Raw genomic sequence first — 22,365 nt, forward strand, 5'->3', positions numbered from 1 at the left:
GCTTTCGTATTTTTAAGAAGTAATGTAAGACGGTCAAAGTTGTGATTCAATGTGGTGTTATTTCTTCAGCACCCCCTTTATTCTTGCTTTGCTTAATGGCAGTTACATGCTTCAGATCAATGCTATTTTGTTATGAAGTTTTTATTTCTGGGTTACATTCTTATGGAGTGCTCTGCATGCTGCTTTGAGCAGCATATCCAGGACTAAAACTCAACTCCAGGCTTGCCTTTTCATGCTTAATTTCCAAAAAAGTGTGTGTGTGTGTGTGTGTGTGTGTGTGAGAGAGAGAGAGAGAGAGAGAGAGAGAGAGAGAAGAGAAACCAGGATGCAAAACTTTGCTTTTCATCCTGGAAGCTTGCTAATAATCACCGTCCTTCCCAGAGAGGTAGCTGAATTAGTCTATCACAGCAAAAACCAGCATCTCGTGGCACCATAGCAACTTAAAAAAAAAAAAAGACGTAAAATTTCATGGTCTTCATAGAATCATAAAATTGTAGAGTTGGAGCGGGCTCCAAGGGTCATCTAGTCCAACCCCCTGCAATGCAGGAATTAATTCAGATGTATGAATTGTTCTCAGCTGAGCAAATACTTGAATTCAAATTCATGAGCAAATACTTGGAACGGCTGAACAAATACTTGAGCGTACAGGGAAAACAGTGGGGATGTATTATTCTTATTCTTATTCTTATTCTTATTCTTATTCTTATTCTTATTCTTATTCTTATTCCTATTCCTAGGTTTCACTCTCAGCCTTGGGGTTCCAGAAATAATAGCTAATCATTATCATCATCATCCCGGTGTTTCAGGCAGGTTTTGCGCGGTGGCATAGAGGGAGCATTGCGCTTTACTGCTAAAGCGCCTGAAGTCCCCCCAGGCAGCCGTGCGCGCTCTTGCCTCTCTCCCTCCCTCTTTCTCCAGGGCACCGACGCCGCCAGCCGGGCGAAGGGGTGGAGCAGGCCCCGGATGCACTTCCCTCGCAGGGTTGTCGGCGCAGCCGCAGTGCTCCGGTGGGTGCCCTTAACCTTGCGCGGTTTGCGGCGCGGCCCGAGGATCCGGCGCACGGTGTGTGCGCGCGCGAGAAAGAGAGGAGAAGCAGAAGGCGACGCTCGCGGGGGAGCTGCGCCCGCCCGCCTCCCGCGTGGAAGCATGTCTCTGGTGGCGGAAGCTTTCGTTACGCAGATAGCAGGTGAGGAGGGGAAGAAACGGTCGTAGCGGGGGCCGGAGTGGAGCTGCAGGGGCCGTGGAGCAGCGCCCGGGAAAAATTGATTTTGAGCACGGATAGAGGTGCGTTGCGCGCGCCCTTCCAAAAAGGCGCTTTGACCTGGTGGAGTGGCTGGGCTGTGAAAGGCAAAGTGGACCCCCTGTTTTTCTTGGGGTCTTGGTTGCTCCCACCTGGTCGGGCTACTTTGAGGGATATTGCTTGAAAACCTGCCTGCCTCTCTAAAAAAATAAATAAAGCAACCGTAGGGACTCCATAGGAAATCTAATAGGCCTTAAGAACTGTTTTGAGTTTTCATGGTTTGGTTGCCATAGCATCAGCAGGAGCCTCTGCTTTGGCTACTTTGTGGATGTTCCCTGGAGTAAAGTCATATCCGGAGTCCCAGTTTGTGGCTAGGGTCTCCTGTGACAGTGCTGGATTTACATACAGTATAAGCTAAACAAGCTATAGCTTAGGGCCCCACTCTCTTGTGGGCCCAGAATTTTTTTAAAGGAAAAAAACAACAACTGGATGTACATTTCCAAAATATAATTAAAAACAAAATAAAACCTACGTACAGCAACAGTGTTTTGTGTTGTGTAGGCTCCTATGATGTAAGTAATGGGCCCTGCCTGCTAGCCTGCTCCCTAAAATATCACTGGTTTGCTCATTTCTATATATAGGGTGCCTACATTCTGCGTGGACTGGTTGCATTGGCAACATGTGCAAATGACTTTAGATACCTGTTAGGTCCATAAAATACCATATAGCATATGTTCAACACAAAAAAAAACAGTGACAATTTGTTGTCGACAAAGGACAGCCGGATATAGAAAGGGCCCCATTACCTTCAGTAGCTTAGGGACTCATCAAACCTAAATCCGGCCCTGCCTGTGGCTTCTGGAACTAGGAGTGCTAAGACCCAGTTTAGGCTGATTTGCCAGGTGTGGGATAGCCTGGCCACAGTGACCTCATGTCTAGACTACATAGTGTGCTGTATGTGGGACTGCCCTTGAAGACAATCTGGAGGCTGCGGCTAGTGTGGAATGTGACTGCTAGGCTGGTGAGCTCTGGCAGCCCGGTGGGGCCATCTGAAAGCCCTGCACTTTTTGCCAGTGAGCTATTGGGCCCAATTCAGTACTGGAATAAGGTAAAGGTAAAGGGACCCCTGACCATTAGGTCCAGTCATGGCCGACTCTGGGGTTGCGGCGCTCATTTCGCTTTATTGGCTGAGGGAGCTGGCGTACAGCTTCTGGGTCATGTGGCCAGCATGACTTAAGCCGCTTCTGGTGAACCAGAGCAGCGCACGGAAACGGCGTTTACCTTCCCACTGGAGCAGTACCTATTTATCTACTTGCATTTTGACGTGCTTTCGAACTGCTAGGTTGGCAGGAGCAGGGACTGAGCAATGGGACCTCACCCTGTTGCGGGGATTTGAACCGCCGACCTTCTGATCAGCAAGCCCTAGGCTCTGTGGTTTAGACCACAGCGCCACCCGCGTCCCTGGAATACAATGCCCTAAATGACTTAGGGCCCAAGTACCTAAAATAACGCCTTTCCCATCTTGAACTACGATCGGCAGGTGAGATCTTGCTAGTGCTGTTGCCACTTTTATCAGCCTGTGACAGGGCCTTTTCAGGGGTAGCTTCCTGTTTGTGAAATGCCCTCCCTGGTAAGGTACATCAGCCTCCTTCGTTTCCGGCTTTCAAGAGGAATCTAAAAAACGTTTCTTGTTTACCCACGTGTTTGATGGCTGAAAGGCACTGTTCTTGGCAACCTTGAAATCACTGGTTGATAAAGTGTTTTTAAAATGCTTTTAATAATGTTTTTGGTCTTGGTGTGTTTTCTGCCCTGGGCTTCTTTGGGAGGAAGAGTGGAATATATTGTAAGATGAATGAATGAATGAATCCAAAAAGCTGGAACAAATGGCCTGCCTAAAACTTTTTTATTGCACTAGGCCTACACAGGCAATTAAGAAAGCATATTACCACAATGGTTAACTGATGTCTGTTTTTAACTTTTTTATATGCTCTTCATTGTATGTTTTAATTATTTTTTCCTGTAAATCTAACAAAGGGAAATTTTACCAGGCCAAACCTGTCCTCCAAGCTAACTAGCAAATACTGCTCCAGCAGCTGAGGAGTTAGGGTTTATGTCCTGATCTTCTGTAAGATGTACCCAGAGCAACTATAAAAAAAGAATATTCAAGAATAAAAAATTTTATATGTGAATTTATGTACATAGCTAGATATTATTGTTTTGATAATGTTACGCTTAAATCCAGTTTCTTTATTTTTTATTTTTTTGTAAAAAAAGAACCTAGCCAGAAATTACACCAAGGATATGTTATCTAAATCTCAGTTAATCATCAAGTATGTCATGTTCTTGATTCTGGATATAATTCACCCTTTTTTTTCATTTGAACTGTCTAAATCTTTCACCAAGTGTTTGTCAGTAGAGGCATCATAGTTGACTACAGCATGTTGCTTGTTCACACTATGTGACTGCTGCATCAGCTCACAGCCACCTTTGCCATCAGAAATAATTTCTTGCGGCAGCCTATGACAGGTGTCTCTACCTCTCACCCAAAACCAGGATGTTAATCTCATTTTCTGCTTAGTTGATAAATCCTCGCAAGGCTCCGTCATTCATATTCTGCACAGTGAGGATGTGAAGAGGAGCAAGTCCCATTGAGTTCAGTGGGACTTTACTCCCAGGTGTAAGATTGCAGTTTGCTGTTTGGAAAATAAGGCTTATTTAGTCCTCTGAATTTGTGAAGAACATTATTTTGGGGTGTGTTGATATACTTCCATAGGATTACAGTTTTTAATGAGGTATCCACACATGACTAGTTCACACATAACATGTGTGCATGATTTGTTACCATGTGAATATCTGGCATAATATATGAGACATCTCCTTTGAAAAGTGCTGAAGGAGCATCTCCACCCCCATCGTTCAGCCTGGATACTGAGATCCAGCTGCAAGACATGAAGCTACAAGGAACCAGGCAGAGGGCCTTCTCGGAAGTGGCACCTGCCCTGTGGAATGCCCTCCCATCAGATGTCAAGGAAATAAACACCTGACTTTTAGAAGACATCTGAAGGCAGCCCTGTTTAGGGAAGTTTTTTATGTTTTATGTTTTATCATGTTTTTAATATTCTGTTGGGGAAACCTAGCCAAATGGGTGGGGTATAAATAATAATAATAATAATAATAATAATAATAATAATAATAATAATGGATTATCACAACTTTCTTTTTAACCTAGGATTGCTAATTCACAGTTTGTAAGTGTGAGCCAGTTTACTAGTTGTTAACAGGGCTGGCCAACTCATGAGGCAAGGTGAGGGGACTGCCTCAGGCAGCAGGAACTACAAGAGCAGCAGATCCCAATGTATACTTTTATTCTGCCCTTGTTCCTGATCTAGATTGTCACTCACCCCTTCTTTCCTGGTGGGGTTGGTTGTGCCATTTTGTGGTTTGCCTCAGGTGCAAAAATGTCTTGGGCTGGCTCTGGTTGTTAATACATTCATAATCAGCCAATAGTTCCCTGGATTAATAAGACTCATTAAATACTAGCAACCATGTACCTGGCTTTGCTCAATAATTTTAAGAATCCAAAAGTTCAGGGCAGTTTTGAAGGTTCAGTCCACCATCTTAATTCAAAATGGCATCCAACTGTATCCAAACATAGAAGTTCTCCTGTTCCTTGAGGTTGGGTCTCCAACTGCATACCATATAGCTGATTCCCTGTGAAATACGTGGATAAATAGTTTGGTTAGTTTTGTAATTTGCAATGTAGTACAGTGATGTGAAGGGAACTTAATTGGGCCACTCAGGCCTCAGAGGTTGGCCAACCTGGCTGCTTTGGGTGGTGTTAGATATGACATCAGTCCACTGGAAAACTATTGCCACAATGCTCAGGAAATTTCCTTACCTTAGAATATATGAATCTTTCTGTTGAAATGTTTGTAAATTCTTTTCTAGTAAGGTACTCAGCACAATGCAAGGAAGTTGCTTTGCTTAGAAGCTGATAAACGTTTTGGTTACTTTGGAAGTATCAGCAAAATAATAATCCTTAACTTTTTGCTGCTGATACCTACTGTTAGAAGATTAAAATGGATCCCACCAAATCTTCTGGAAGATCATCTCCTGGATTGTTACATAAATCTGCAAAATCCTGTTGAACTGCAAGGACATGTTCACCATACGGCTCGTCATAATCTAGTGTTTCAGAAGTGAGTGGAATTAAAAATATAAGAGCCAGTCTGTAATACTGGTTATAGATACACTGGTTCAAACTTTTGCTGAGCCATAAGGCTCTCTGGATGGCCTTAGATAAGTCCCTTTTTCTTTGCTTGACCTTCCTCCAAAGGTCTGTTAGGGTCATAGAATTGTACAGTTGGAAGTGACCACGAGGGTTGTTTAGTCTAGCTCCCTGCAATGCAGGAACAATTTCCCCAATGTGGGGCTCAAACCCACAACCCTTAAATTGAGAGTCTCGTGCTCTGCTGACTGAGCTATCCTGGTGTCAGGGAACTGTCATCTGAGACGAAGGAGGTGAAAGGGCTCATGGAGGGTGAGAGAGACCACTCAGCGGAGGAGGGGACCAGCAGGGGGAGAAGTGGAGTTCCAAGGGAAAGTGAGTCGGAGGGAGAGCTCAGAGATACTTCTAGCGAGAACAGTGGGGGGGTTTCAGGACCTCCCTTAGGAACACCCACTCCTCGGCGGAAACTGTCACGCCGAGAGTCCAGAAGACGTGTTTCCGTTAAGGAGCTTTTATGCTGGAAGAAGTTCCGTAAACGCCCACTGTCCGATTCAACGAGCGATTGATGGAGCCACGCTTAAGGAGCTCCATCACAGACAGAGGTTTGGGAACTTAGCCAAACTCTGAGGGATCAGGATTTTACGCACAAGCAGCTCATCATCCCATCACAGCAATCGGACAGTCCCTGAAAGCAGCTTGTGCAGAGAGGCATCATGAGTGACCCAGCCGGAGCCGGAGGAGCAGGAGGAGCTGGAGGAGGTCCAACTCTGGAAGAAAGGTACAGAATGTTGGAACTCCAGCTAGCAATGCAAACGGCGAGGCTAGAAGAAAGGAGGGCGCAGGATGCAGAAAAGGCAAAAGGCGCTACACTAGCAAGAAAGATGCCAGGAATGGTGCAGAAGTTTGGGGGGGACCCCAGGAACTACCAAGCCTTTAGGACAGAGATGCAGTATGCTCTTGAACTGCAGTTTAATGACTTTCCCGATGAGGCGTCGCGAGTGGCGTTTGTGATTGGCCATCTCGAAGGAGGGGCGAGAGACTGGGTCAGGCCCCTGATGGCAGGGAATAGTGACATGCTGAAGGACGCGAGGAAGTTTTTTCGCGCCATGGATTTGATGTTTTCCAGCGAGATTGAACAGGGACTGGTACGCAGACAATTGATGGCCTGCAAACAGGGGAGCCGATCGGTTCGTGAGTACTGGACTGAGTTTACAATGTTGATACATAGATTGGGGTGGGACCTATCGGCGGAACCCATTCAAATGCTATTTGAAGAGGGGCTTTCTTCGGCGGTGAAAGACAAACTTTCCCGGGCGCCCAGGGCGGAGTCTATGGACCAGCTGACCAAATCAGCGCTGACCATTGGAGCGCGCCAGGAGGCAAGAGCCTTGGAGAAGCGGGAGGGGAAAGGAGAGCGTTGGAGGGATTTCCGCATTCCAGAGATTCCAGAGCCAAGTTTCCCGCCCGGAGAGCCGATGGAAGTTGGAACAGCGCGCGCGCGCGCGCAGTTTCAAATCCCAGTGAAGGGAGGAAGAAGGAGGGAAAAAGCGCCAAGAAATGTTACCTCTGCCAGCAGCCAGGTCACTTTGCCAGAGTCTGCCCGCAAAGAAAGGAATGGCAAGGGATGGCGGGGGCTGTTGGGGGAAAGGAGGAGGAAGTCCAGGAGCCAGTAAAAGCCAACGCCTGTCTGCCTCTGTCAGGGCACTGCAGACAGGCCAAGGAGCAGTAAAAGTGCCCACTCCGGAACCTCCAAGACCAGCCCTAGTAATAGAGGTGTTGCTAGAGCTGGCAAACGGATACCCACTAAAGACCAAGGCGCTGTTAGACTCAGGCAGCTCCTGTAATTTTATGAGCAAGGAGTTTGCAGCGGAACACCAGATACAGACACTCCCTTTAAGCAACCCCCTGCAGGTCACCACGATCGATGGGAGGGAGCTGTTGGGGGGAGAAGTTAGCCTACAGACCGTCCCAATGGTTATGAGGGTGGCAAGGCACACCGAAAGGATAGCGTTCAATGTAGCCACCCTGGGAGGGGCGCCAGTCATTTTGGGAATGAGCTGGCTAGCGTTGCATGACCCGCTAGTGGGCTGGCATCAGAGAGTGGTGTCCTTTGGGTCAGGACATTGCCTGGAACACTGCAAAGAGGGAAAGGTGCCAGAAGGGGCAAAAGCCTCCATAGCAGGGACGGAAGTGGCGAACAAAGGGAAGGTGCCCAAACAATACGCTGACCTGAGCAAGGTCTTCAGCGAAAGGGAAGCAGATAAACTACCACCGCATAGAGACTTTGACTGCCAGATTAACCTGGTCCCTGGGGCCCAGCTACCCGTGGGCAAGCTGTACGCCATGTCAGACAGGGAAATGCAGGAGTTGAGGGAGTTTATTGACAAAAACCTGAAGAGAGGTTTCATCAGAGAGTCCAGAGCGGTGGGGGGCAGTCCAGTGTTTTTTGTGGACAAAAAAAACACGGATAAACCGAGATTGGTCGTGGACTACCGGGCCCTGAATGCCGTGTCAGAACCAGTGACTTTCCCCATGCCCAGGATTGATGACATTTTGACCAGGGTGAGGAAGGGAAAGATATTCACGAAACTGGACTTGAGAGGAGCGTACAACCTGATACGAATAAAGAAGGGGGATGAATGGAAGACAACGATGTTCACCCCCCTAGGGGCTTTCGAATATCGCGTTATGCCATTCGGATTGCAATCAGGCTCCGCCTGTTTTCAATCGCTCATGAACCATGTACTGGGACCTTTGCTCTACAAGAATTGCGTGGCATTCCTCGATGACGTGCTGATATATTCGGAGAATGAGGAGCAGCATGTGAAGGATGTCAGGGAAGTGCTGAGCCAGCTGCAAGCAAACCAGTTGTGGGTGAAATTGGAGAAGTGTCAGTTCCACACCAAGGAGGTGGAATTCCTGGGGTACCGCTTATCAGACAAGGGATTAGCCATGGATCCAGGCAAGGTCCAGGCGGTGCTGGAATGGAAGACACCGAAAACCAAAAAAGATGTGCAAAGGTTCTTAGGGTTTGGGAACTTTTACCGTAAATTCATCAAGAACTTTGCCCACTTAACGGCTCCCATCACGGACTGTCTAAGCAGCAAGAAGAAATTCGTTTGGACGGCAGAGGCGGAGCACGCTTTTGAGGAATTGAAAAGGGCATTCGCTTCGGAAGAACAGCTCCTGCATGTGGATTTACAAAAACCCATGAGAGTGGAAACTGATGCCTCAGACCGGGCGGTGGGGGCGGTGCTGCTTCAGCCAGGGAGCAATAAGTCGGAATGGAGACCGTGTGCCTTCTTTTCGCGTAAGCTGAACAAATCCGAGAGGAACTACACGGTATATGACCGAGAACTACTCGCCATTCACGAAGCGTTCCGGAGATGGAGACACTTACTAATTGGCGCACAGCATAAGGTGCAAGTGTGTACGGACCACAAGAATTTGGAGTATTGGAGAACAGCACGAGTGCTCAACCAACGACAAGTGAGATGGGCCCAGGAGTTCTCCAAATTCCATTTTGAAATCTGCTACGTGCCAGGTCCAGAAAACATCAGAGCGGACGCTCTCTCTCGCAAACCTGAATATTTGGAGGGGGAGGGAGCGCCAGAAGAGAGACATATTATCCCAGAGGACCACTGGGTGTGTGGTGCGGCCTGGGTGGGGCAAAGAGAACTGGTAGAGGGGACGGTCAATGATGAGTACGCCCAGGATAAGCTCAGAGGTTTAAGGAGAGAGGGAGAAGACCCCGGAGGTTTTGAAGAAAGAAACGGGGCATTGTATTACAAAGGGGCACTATATATACCCGAAGGGGAATTGAGGGGGAGAGTACTCAAACAGTTGCACGACAATCCCACAGCGGGGCATTTTGGGCAACACAAGACCATGTGGTTGGTGACCAGGGAGTTTTGGTGGCCCAAGGTGAGGGAGGATGTACGGGAGTATGTGAGAAGGTGTGACCAATGCCAGAGAGCCAAAGGAGAAAGGCGGGCACCAGCGGGTTTATTAGAACCGTTACCCACACCAGAACGACCGTGGGAGGCGGTGTCGATAGATTTTATGACTGATCTGCCCAAATCCCAGGGGAAAACCGCCATACTAGTCGTAGTAGACCAGTTAACTAAGATGGGTCACTTTGTAGCTTGCTCACATGCAGTCACGGCGGAAGAGACAGCGAAATTGTTTGTAGAACATATTTTTAGGCTGCATGGCGCCCCCTTGAGGCTGGTGTCCGACAGAGGGAAACAGTTCACGTCCAGATTCTGGAGGAAGCTTATGAGCTTGTTGCACGTAGAGGTCAACTTTTCGACTGCCAGGCACCCTGAGACCAATGGGCAGGCGGAGAGGGCAAACGGTATCCTTCAACAATACCTGAGGTGCTATGTCAATGACAGAGAAAACGATTGGGTCGAAAAGTTGGCACTAGCGGAATTTGCTTACAATAATGCAGAGAATGTGTCCACCGGGATGAGCCCCTTTTTGGCTAATTATGGGTGCCACCCCAGGGCGTTTCCAGGGGAAGGAGGAGAGAGATGGAGTGTTCCGGCCGCTGAACTTTTTGTAGAAGAAATGGAAGCGATCCATCGTCAACTCCAACACCACTTAGAAAGGGCCAAAGAAGAATATAAGAGGCAGGCAGACAAGAGCAGAAGGGAAGGTGAAACAATTAGGGTGGGGAGTCGGGTCTGGCTATCAACCCAAGGGTTGCCGTACAAGGGGGGTTGCAAGAAATTGAGACCCAAAAGATTGGGACCATTTGAGGTCATCCAACAGATCAACCCAGTGGCTTTCAGACTCCGGTTACCGAACCACATGAAACTGCACCCAGTATTCCACAGGTCATTACTGTCACCATACCGGGGGGAAGGTGAAGGGGTATCCACACGGGGGCCAGCCATAGAAGAAAGGGAAAGCCGCAACTATGTGGCGGAAATCATCGACTCCAGGTGGAAGGGGAATCAGGTGGAGTATTTGGTCGCGTGGGAAGGGGAACCAGAGTCAGAAAACACCTGGGTGAAGGCAGAGGAGGTCCATGACGAGGTCTTGATCGAAACGTTCCACCAAAGGTTCCCCAGGAAACCTCAGCCAGTAGCGAGGTTCCGAAGGGAGTACTTTGGCACCACCGACGATGAGGAGGAACTGGAGGGATTCAGGGAATCGGAGTTGGAAGGAGGTACCGACTCCGAGGAGGAGGAGTACTTGGAAACCGGGAACAGCAAAAGGTGGAGGGAAGTGTTCGAAACTTCGGAAGATGAGGGAGGTTCCTTCAGGGGTTTTGCTCCCTCGCCTCCCGCAGAGGAGGGGAGGGAAGGGGGTGAAGGGGGCCCTGGAGGGGAGGTGGATGTCAGGGAACTGTCATCTGAGACGAAGGAGGTGAAAGGGCTCATGGAGGGTGAGAGAGACCACTCAGCGGAGGAGGGGACCAGCAGGGGGAGAAGTGGAGTTCCAAGGGAAAGTGAGTCGGAGGGAGAGCTCAGAGATACTTCTAGCGAGAACAGTGGGGGGGTTTCAGGACCTCCCTTAGGAACACCCACTCCTCGGCGGAAACTGTCACGCCGAGAGTCCAGAAGACGTGTTTCCGTTAAGGAGCTTTTATGCTGGAAGAAGTTCCGTAAACGCCCACTGTCCGATTCAACGAGCGATTGATGGAGCCACGCTTAAGGAGCTCCATCACAGACAGAGGTTTGGGAACTTAGCCAAACTCTGAGGGATCAGGATTTTACGCACAAGCAGCTCATCATCCCATCACACCTGGCATAAGGCCTTTTGTGAGAATATAATGGGGATGGATGAGCAGAACCTTGTATACACCACGCTGTGCTCCTTTGAAGGAAAGGCAGGATACAAATGTAATAAAAGAATTGGATATCCAGTACTCCTTCATATATACTGATAGAACATCTGAAGGCAGCCTTGTTTAGGGAAGTTTTTAATATTTGATGAATTATTGTATTTTAATAATTTGTTGGAAGCCACCCAGAGTGGCTGGGGAAACCCAGCCAGATGGGTGGGGTATAAATAATAAATTATTATTATTATTATTATTATTATTATTATTTATTATTATTATTATTACAATAGTTGAAGTTCATGCATTCATCACTGTAACCCAATGGGGCTTTAGTATTCACACAGATGTCATTCAGGAATAGAAATAAATGAGAATCTGAATAAGTACCTCTTAAAAGGATAATGGATTTATTTTCTGTTTCTCTGTTTTCTGTAATACCAGGTCCCTTATTTTGTATGCATGGTGGTGCAGTCATAATTGAGAAAGTTTTTATATCGGTAATAAAAATGAAATTTGATTGGCTAGTAATAGAAGGTCCTGTTCGTGAAAACAATCACTTTGTCATGCAGTTCCAATTAACTGAAACTGCTGTGGTGATATAGCAGCTATAAAACATTGATCTTCACTGCATGTGCATTAAAACTGCTTTAGGGTGATTATATTATATTTTAATTTTTTGAAATGTATTTAGGAGATTTTTCTTGGCCCAACATTGGGTCATGACTTTTGTCTGGATGTTGACTCCCCGCCCCCCCCCTTCTTTAATGGCCTTCATCGTCTCTGGAGAAAGTGTATACAGTCTCTCCCGGTCTTAATAGCTTTGCTTTTCATGCTTGTTCATCTGGACTCCTTTAAAAGCACAGAGAATGTTAGTTTTCTAAAACATTGCCCCCTCCACTTGGGAAGTTGCGTTTGTTTGAACATGCTGAGCAGAGTCTGTTGCTCTAATGCACTAATGATTAAATATAAAATGATGACCAAATCATTTATGAAGCGATAAGAGGCTTTTCGCGATTATGTTGACTGGGTAATGAAGAAATCATTTGCTTGCGTTTCTTTCTGCAAAATCTTACGGGTTTTAGCTGCGGATCAACACAACACTGCTTTCTCACACCAGGGAAGCAACGTATTTTCCTCTGTAATGTTATAAATGGTAATCGTATGCCTTTATTTCAAACTGGTTGTCACACAAGGCAGTGTTGAGTTCTGTTTTGTAGAGATGTCTAGTGTAACCTGTTCTCCCATAGACACGTGACGATTTATAGAGATTAATCGTATATGTATCATTCTCAGGATAAGAAAATGAATTTCCCATGCCACTTGGAAAGTGAACATCTTGGTTTTCAGATGGTATCAGACCTTAATCTTTCTTAAAGCGGCAACTTTGCTGAAATATCAGCTCGATAGTGTTAGGCCAGAAACACTATTAGGTTTAGGTTGCAGATGTGATAGATTAGTGGATGCAAAGAAGAGAGAATTTTCCTAAGCTCTCATTCGCTCTTTGTAAATGAAAAAGAAAATGAGGGGATTTTCTTTTCTGTGGTTGCTGCAGTGGGTGGGGAGGAGGGGCATATTTATTTACCAAAGTTGAGAGATTTCCTTTCTAATCTTATACTGTGAGAAATGACTTAAAATGAAAACAAAAGCCAGACATTCACTGCATGCTGGCTGATCCCTTATATTTGCCAGACGTTCACCTTCCGAGCATCACAGAGTTGTTTAAAAATAAATCTCTTCCATGTAATTTTGATGTATGAGGTTGAACCCTGATTGCACTCATAATAAATATGTAGAATGCCACACAAAGTGCTTTTGTAGACAAAAAGCTACCTCTCTCCAATAAGGCTTCAAGTAACTAAGCAGACAGGATAACAAATGTGCCTACGTTAAACTAAAAAAACACAGTATTAAATTGACATGTTGTGCAATGTCTGCGACCAAAGTGTTGAGAAAATTTGGATAGAAAAGGCAATCCCTCATATACACAGATATGTTGGAAAGCTTTTCATTTAACCAGTTATGTAAGCTGCATTTCCAACGTTTCTAATTTATATAACTTCTCCAAGGCTGAAATGGGTTTTCATTGATAAACCATTTCTTCAGATTCAGTAAAGGCAGCCTACCTTGAACAAATCTTTGGCAAGCGTCTGTCACAAACCATACTCAAAATTTGAGAGTACCTCTGTGATATACGCTGCAGTACATACCCATCATTTGGTGGAGGTTTGCTATTCACTGTCTATTAACAGTCTATTAACTGTACAATCCTATACATGCCTAAAAGGTAAAGGGACCCCTGACCTTAGGTCCAGTCGTGACCGACTCTGGGGTTGCGGCGCTCATCTCGCTTTATTGGCCGAGGGAGCCAGCATACAGTGTCCGGGTCATGTGGTCAGCATGACAAAGCCGCTTCTGGCGAACCAGAGCAGCGCGCGGAAACGCCATTTACCTTTCCGCTGGAGTGGTACCTATTTATCTACTTGCACTTTGAGGTTCTTTTGAACTGCTAGGTTGGCAGGAGCAGGGACTGAGCAACGGGAGCTCACCCCGTCGCGGGGACTCGAACCGCCGACCTTCTGATCGGCAAGTCCTAGGCTCTGTGGTTTAACCCACAGCGCTACCCGCGTCCCTATACATGCCTACACAGAACTAAATCCTATGGAGTTTAGTGGGGCTTCCTCTCTTGAACTTTTGTAGGATTGTAACCCAAATAGGGCTGAATAATATCTGGTTTTCCACATCATGATATATCACCAGCTAAACATTGCGATATACCAATATATCACACTGCCTGAAATAAGTATGGAGCTATGTAGAGCTGAACAGTAGGGCTGGGCGATATATGTTTTTCAACATTGTGATATATCACCAGCTAAGCTTTGTGATATACTGATATACCATGATGTCTGAAATAAGGATGGAGCTATGTAGAGGCACTGGCTGGCTTCACAGTTTTTCCTGCATTGTGATTTTTGCATAGCACGCACACACACACAAACACATATTGCCAGGTCAAAAAATGTGAAACTGATATCACAATATCGACTTCAAACTGGTTTTGAGTGATATATAGGCCAGCCCTAGCATGCATCATGATTCATGATGTATTACCAGGTTAAAAATTATGAAAGCAATATCACAATATGGGCTTCAAACTGGTTTTGTATGGTATATCGATATATCGCCCAGCCCAAAGCCCGAGTTGCAGAATGAGCAACAGCACAGCATAGGAAGGCAAGTAGAATTGCAAGCCAGATTATTGCCTATAGAGCCAGGTATCCTCCCTATATCTGTCCAAGAGGGCAACTGGCAGTATGCAGATCACATCTTGAGCTGCATACTGGGCCATAGTATCAGATACCTGACAGCAGCATATAAGCAAATACAGTCGTAGCTTGGATCCTGAACGCCTTGGTACTTGAACATTTTGGCTCCTGAACGCTGCAAACCTGGAAGTGAGTGTTCTGGTTTGTGAACGTTCTTTGGAACTCGAACGTCCGACGGGGCTTCTGCGTCTTCCGATTGGCTGCAGGAGCTTCCTGCAGCCAATCAGAAGCTGTGCTTTGGTTTCCGACCATTTTGGAAGTGGAACGGACTTCCGAGGTACGACTGTACTCTGGTTTTGGAATTATGTTATCAGACGTATATTAACAAACTGGCACTTAGGTTTATGAGGAGAGGGAAAGAGCAGAGAAAACAAACTCATGTGAGCCAGTGGAATACGCTTAAGAATAATTGAACACTTACCTTGTCGAGTAGGCGACCAGGTTGTTACCCCTTGTTTTTTTTAAAAGGCCATGTGTTGGATCCAGAATTCACTCCTGTCAGTGAGAGCACCCCCAAGGGCAGTTGCATTCAGAGGATGCCCCTGCTAGTGGGATGGGAGGTTACTTTTTGCTAGTTTTTCCTTACCCCTGCAGCCCCCAGTGCCATAGAGGGTTGAGTGACTTTCAGGCCTTTGGTGGCCCTGGGGGTTGCAGGTGGAGGGGGAACCTGCAAAAGTCGCATTGCCTCTGTCTGCCAGTTTGACCCCTCACCTGTATCAAAAGCCTTCCCATTCTATCTGCAGAAGGTGAACTCTGGATCCTGTGCCATGTTTTTTCTTGTACAGTGGTACCTTCGGTTACAGATGCTTCAGGTTACAGACACTTCAGGTTACAGACTCCGCTAACCCAGAAATAGTACCTCGGGTTAAGAACTTTGCTTCAGGATGAGAACAGAAATCGCATGGCGGCGGCAGCAGGAGGCCCCATTACCTAAAGTGGTACCTCAGGTTAAGAACGGACCTCCAGAATGAATTAAGTTCTTAACCTGAGGTACCACTGTACCATAATCCCAGTTGAGTTTGGGGCATGGGGTTGCATCCAGAGAACTGAGCAGGAGGGAAATTTCTGCTGCATCCGTTTGCAAATTCTTGCACGAGAGGAACACTCTAATAGATAGGTTCTGTATTATGCTCTGCAAGCAGAATAGCATTTTGGGATTTTGTTGAGTGAAAAATGTAAAAAAATCGTTTGTGAAAGATATACTTCCATGAGCTTAAGTTCTCCTTTCTTATGTGGGAAGCTACCTTTGGATCCAAACTATGGATTTTAACTAGAATTTGTCATTGGGCTAGCAACTGATTTACTGTGCTATTCTCGGTAAGTACTCAGAAGTAAAGTTCAGTGGCACTTACTCTCTCTAAGTGTGTATAGGATTGCAGCCTCAGTTAGGGCGAGGAAAGATGATAGATGTGTTCACCTACTTCTGAACCCAGGAATATTTTTCATTTTCAAAATAAAGTGTGTGTGTGGGGGGAAGGGGTTTGCTACATTTTTAAGAGCCTTTGAATCTCCATCTCAATGAACTTGTTTTCTTGACCCTTTCTGGTGAAAGGTCTGAGTACATCTTGCAATTGATCGTGCCTTCATATAGGTATTTACGTTGGATGACGATGATGAGGCAGCTAATTCATAAAGGGATGTATTTGTGCATTCTTTATTGATCACTCCTAATGGATGAGAGTTCTTTTTAACTGTTGTTCCAAACTGACTGCAGGCTTATTGAAGTAATAAAGGCTAGTTTAAAATTATCAGCATTTTCATGTGCCTGTGAGGCAGTAGAAGTATGGTTTAAAATTAACTTTTCTATTTTTAAAGGATAGCAAACAGGTGGTAGATTTGCCTATACATCTTTCTAGGAAACAGGTCATTTTTTTAAAAAAATCTCCTGCGGAATCCATAGCCTTCCAGATGTTGTTGGACTCCAACCTCCAGCATTGTTTTCTTAAAATTATGATTATGATTATGATTATTATTATTACTATTATTATCATAGCGTTCCAGATGTTGTTGGACTCCAACCTCCAGCATTGTTTATCATCATCATCATCATCATCATCATCATCATCATCATTTATTTCTTTATTTAATAAAATTTACACACCGTTTGAGTGAAAAACCCTCACAGTTGTTGCAGATATGGCCATCTCTAATGGCCACAGGTGACGGCAGTTGTGGTCTAGGAACATCTGGAGATGTTCCACAGGTTCTACATCCCTGCCAGTGTAAGTCCTGCTGGCACAAGTTCCGCCTCCTGCTCCAGCATGACCCCTGCTCAGTTGGGTTGTGAATGTTATGCTGGGCGATCCCTGGCTGAGCCAGGATGAAGATGTATTGTTGGTGTGGTCCAGGCTGACTGAGAACAGCCCAATATCCGTCCATTCCAAACTTGCTCATCCTGATTGATTTTGGGTCTTCCTAGCTGATGCTGAGCTGGACAAGCGTATTGGCAAGGCAGCTACAGCAATGGCTTGCCTCGTCGAAAGGGTATGGGCAAACGTGATGCCAACGATCAATGCCAAGATGAAGGTTTACCAGGCTTGTGCGTTGAGCACGTTGCCCTAAGTGAGTTGTGGGCAACTTACAACCGCCAGGAGCGACGCCTCAATGCCTTCCACATGCACTGTGTCTGGATGATTTGGGGCATCATATGGCAGGACAAAGATGTGCTTTCCCAAGCCCACATCCCCACATGTTTGCACTCCTGTCTCAGTGATGTCCACGCTGGCTCGGTCATGTCCGCAGAATGGAAGATGGCAGGCTCCCCAAGGATGTGCTCTACGGGGAGTTGCCTTCAGGCACCATGCCTGTTGGCAGACCAGCCCTGCACTATGTCTACATAGTGACATGAAGGCTGGCAACATCAGCCCTGCCATGTGGGAATTCCGTGCAGACAACTGCAATGCCTCGAGACAGACAATCTAAGTTGCGTTCCCATAGCAGTGACCAGAGGAGGAATGACTGGTGGGAGGAGTGTGGCGTTCGTACAGTGCCCCCGGCTGTATACCACTAAACCGCTGCCACCAACCAGGTTCCCCCTGGTAAAATCACTTCAGTCTCAGTCAGCTTCTCAATTCATAAAGAAGAGTGTATTTTATTTCAGACACAAACAAAACTTTTACGGCATTGCATTCCAAACGTTGTTGCTCTTTACTTTCTTAGTCTTATTTTCCTCTCTCTATCTCTTCTACCTCCCCTCACTCAAGAAACCACTGCCCTAACTGTCTCTCTATTACCAACTGCCTTTCCCAACCAGCCAACCCACTAAATCCAACCAACTACCCACCCACAACTCCCAGCCAACTCCTCCTCAAACTCCTCCCAGAACTGGTTTTATAGTCCCACTGACTCCACCCCCCTGGGTCCTGACTGGGCAACCTGGTTAACTGTTTCCCCTCCAGCACTCTCTCATATATGTTAACGTCACAAGGAGTGCAGAGAGAAGAAACGGCATGGTGCATCTGCAGCAGCACAACCAGATGCCTTCATCTGCCCCAGCTGCAACAATACATGTCTCCCCTATATTGGTCTCTACAGCCACAGCAGGTGCTGTAACTCTCCAACGGTTTGATTTCACCCGACAAACGTGCACGCCTCCATTGTCTCCTGAGACAGATGGGTGCCAACCCAGACTTCCTAGCTGTGGAGAAAGATCACACAGATCAGTCCATAAAGTTCTCCTCTCTCCTGTGAATAAGGCATTGATATATTTTGCTAGCAAAGGACTTCTTTTCTCTCAAGTCTTAATTTCTACTAGCTAGGATGGCTGGAGGTCAAACTTTCATGTGTTGTCCGCCTTTGTGCCGCAAAGCAGGCAATCTGCACGGGCAAAATAACAAGAATATTGTACTTGCATCAGGTATGCATGTTTGGGGAAAAATAGACATGTTTTTGTGTTGGAAACAGGAAAAGAAGGACCTTGGCAAAGCTTACAGGGGTGCTGAGGTGTCTCTGTGGAGATCTACATTCAATATTTACATTTGCTAATAAAACCAAATACTACAAAACGCTCTAAGTCTCCAGTCTTCCAAAGGAGTCCATATCCAAGCCAGCACTACTCCTGAAGTTTCTCATTGCTTGGAGCAATGAGCATCATTGCAAGTCATTCTTGACGCTTCCCCCTTCAAACGAAAGGTTTCATTTCTTGAGTCATCAGCCATGTGCTTGGCTTTCACCCTTCCCCTCGCTTCCCCTGGCATTAGTGTGATTTAGGCGAGATGGGCAAATAACAGCTAAAGACAGAAAGAATCTAGTTGCTGAAGGATAAACTTGGTTTGACTTCATTATTAGACAAATGCTAAGTTTGTGTGGACTTATTATAACATTAATCAACCTGATGGATTGGAAATATGACAGAACTGAAGCAGCGTGTAATATTAGTGCCTATTATTCTACAAATTATGCCTTCACCTATTGTTCGCAAGGCAAGAGTCATGCTGTATATTAAAAAATGTTGTGTGCACATTTTCCCCTCTCTTGTTAAGATACCTCCCACCTCTTCACAGTTCTCATTGTTTTTCTTGCTCTTGCTAATTTGGAGGCTGTTGCCTTAAATCCAAAGATCAGAAAAAGCATGAGTAATACTGGTGAGCTGTCCTTCGTTTAAAATGAATTGATTGCTTTTATTTGGGCTTATAGCCAACCCCCCATTCCAGAAGCTCAGAATGGGCAACAAAAGCAACCCCCTCCCAGAAGAAAAATAATAATAGAATTCGCTGAAGTTTCTCTATGCTTCTTCTGTTTAATCCTGACCCTCAGAGGCTATTCTAAAAACCGGCCATGAAAATCTTCTGAATGCATTAATACTTCCGCCAGCTTTATGGACTGGCAACTCAGTTATGCTGTCTATTTGTATGGGTGGAATCTAGAGGGGTCCTTCAGTTCATGGTGAAAACAGGGATCCTGTAGAGGCTTCCCAAGGAAGGGGGAAGGAAAAGATTTCAGTTGATTTTCCCTTCCATGACTCCCATGCTGTTCAGAAGGATCTCCCAACCTCTCTTCTTTCAAGGGGCACAGGAATTGTTTATATTATTATTAACTGTACTTATTAAAAACAAGCTTCTAAAACTAATTTTTCCTGTTCAGTACTCCGTAGAAATCTTTATACAGTACATTTGTGTTGCCTCTCTCATCTCCAGAATTTATTTCTCCAGGGTGCAAGCTTTGGTGTTAAAGTAATAAATGTTGTAACGGAAGAAAGTTTCGCTATAACACTTGGATATGATTAGTTTTTTTCCAGGCGCATAGAGTTACAGATGTGTGTGAATGTATTTAATATTAAAGGTCAGGTTGCATTTGCGATACTAGATGCTTTACGGTCCCGTCCAACTTTTCTGAAAAGACAGGTTAGTATATTGCAAAAAGTGGAAGGGGCAAATAATTATACACTAGAGTGGTTTTGTTAGTATTCTGGTTTCTGGATCATGTAGAGAGTAATGTTTCTGACTGCAGCAAAAGCATTAGTTGTGGTAATTAAGTTGAGCCAATCATTTAAAGTTTATTTTATATATGAAAATGATTTGTATCCTGTGTATCCAGCCAAGTGGTATCTAAAGCAGCTAAATTGAACAGTATCTTAATTTTTACTCATAGACAACGCATTTGAATGCGGATTAGTTCAGTGTGCAATTCGGGCATTCAGGCCACCATGCCTTTTAACCACACACTGCAAAGTGTACGGCGGCTGGCAGTGCTAGCCTATCAGTACTGCTGATCAGTTGTTCAGTGATATACATTCGTATGGTGCATGATGAATTGGTGAGACGCAAATTCTCAAGAGTAAAGACAATTTATACTCCCTTGTTTCCCCTTTTAATATAGCATAGCGAAGAAATGTTGTACGTAACTGCTTTTCACAGTAGGTTCTAAAAAGGCACGTTTCCCCGCTCCCACAGTTTTCATTGGTTAAATCATTTCATTATAATTTTATCTTTAAGTCGCCTTTCTGCACACACACAAACAAACAATAAACAAACAAACGTGCCAAAAGTGGCTTACCTGAAAGAGAACAGCAACACATCTCAAAATCAACAATCGGAGGAGCAATTTCATCATAACAGGAATAATGAGACAGCAGCTTAATAGCAAATATATCAACAGTGTACATTACACATCCCGGCAACAGCAGAAACAACAAGGGAGCTTGAGAGTTTTAGTTTGGTCCTGTAAACGCACCTCCCGTGATGTTCCTCCCACATATATTTCATGTGAATCTTATCTTTATGAATGGCTCCATATGTGTTTAGCTTTCCGGACAACTTTTTAAAGTAAAGCTGGTTTAAAACAAAACAACAAAGCAAAGCAAAGCAAACATACTAAACTTTTCTTCCACTCCCAAATTCTCAGTTCTTCAAACATTATTCCCCTGCTGCTTCACTTGAAAGGCGAGAGAGCCTGTTAAGAATATTTTGGCACCTTCTTCAGAAGGTGTACTCCCTTGCGCATGAATGCACCCTCCTTCAGCATATTCTTCAGTTTCTTTAACACTTGATGGTGTTTCATTCAAAACTTAAGTGTGTATTTTGACGCTTCCTCCCCCTCCCTTCATCCTTTTCTCAACCATGTCAATATCAATTTGATTAACTCTTCTAAAACATGTCATCTTCGGCAGTAACCTGTTTGCCATTTTATCTAGGTTTCATCCTTATATTATCTGGGCTTTAATTTTGCAGTGCTAGTTTGCCAGGCCTTTTCCACTTCATTGAGGTGGAAACTGAATTTGGCTTAAATGCATCTAACTTTTGCAGGGTTGTTGTTGTTGTTGTTGTTGTTGTTGTTGTTGTTTTTAAATGCAAATGGCATCAGCTGGGTGGGGAGCTGGTAACTGACAGGGTCAGAGAAGGGTGGAATCTAATCCATTTTGTCCTGCTGGCATATTGGACTCAATCCCTCTTCTGAAGCTGTTTTCAGAAAGGAGAATAAAGGGGTTAGGGCAATTGGATGTAGATGGGCTTACCTCTAGTGGGAGGGTAGAGCAGCTCATGACCACATGTTGTCGTGATTGGTAGGTATTTTGTGGTCTGAGGACCCGATCCCCGCTTTGTGGAATGAAGACACACAGACACAGAGTATAAGGTTAATGGGCAAGAAAAGGCCACAACTTTATTGATTACAGCAAGTGAGAAGGTATTGGACCACGACAGATTGAGTCCACCCACTCAGAGAGGGGTGAGCCCAAAGGGGGTTTATTCACCAGAAGGTGGAGCCTGTTGATGCTAATACAACTATAAGCTCTCCCCTGATGTCACCGAGGGTCGTGCCATGGCCCCCTGCCACACAGGCATTGGACAGGATCCATGACCGCCAGATTCCTTTAACGGAATACCCAAATTTGAAAGGGTAGGCGATGGCCACACCTACCCCTTCCACACACCATCAACACATTCCAATGCCTAACCTAACCGCCAATACCAATAAAGTTGTGACGATTGCTACGAGGTAGGCGGAAAAACCAAAAGGCCTAATGCCAATTGGAAAAAATCCTACCAGGCCCCCTGGGCAACCTGGGCGACCAACCTAAGGTCCATAGCAAGGTCAAGAGAAAAACCAAGCCCTAAGCTCTAAGGGAGTGGAGGGTGGGTGACTCGCAACGAGAAGGCGGAAAATGAGGCGGAATGGCTTGCACAGCAGTAAGTTAAACTGCAAACCACGCCCCCTCCAAGTCGCCCGGGTGGGCGCTTACCTGTGGGCGTGGTGCGCCAGCCAGGTGAGTGGGGCAGGGGGCGTAACACCCCCTGCGTGATGCAAAAATCGCGTCCCGCCCACAACACCTCCCCTCTTG

General features: G+C 45.6%; 1 protein-coding gene across 1 annotated transcript in view; it reads left to right on the forward strand.

Moving 5' to 3' along the window:
* The first annotated feature begins 921 nt into the window (after positions 1-921).
* Positions 922-22,365, forward strand: part of MTX2 (metaxin 2) — a 48,562-nt gene continuing 27,118 nt past the window's right edge. Inside the window, exon 1 of the mRNA XM_083572405.1 lies at positions 922-1,186. Within this exon, the coding sequence (XP_083428531.1) occupies positions 964-1,186 (223 nt within the window). The 5' untranslated portion in view covers positions 922-963. The remainder of the gene's footprint in view (positions 1,187-22,365) is intronic.

This window comes from Podarcis filfolensis (genome assembly GCF_964270895.1).
Source record: "Podarcis filfolensis genome assembly, chromosome: 1".
In the NCBI taxonomy this organism is placed as follows: Eukaryota; Metazoa; Chordata; class Lepidosauria; order Squamata; family Lacertidae; genus Podarcis; species Podarcis filfolensis.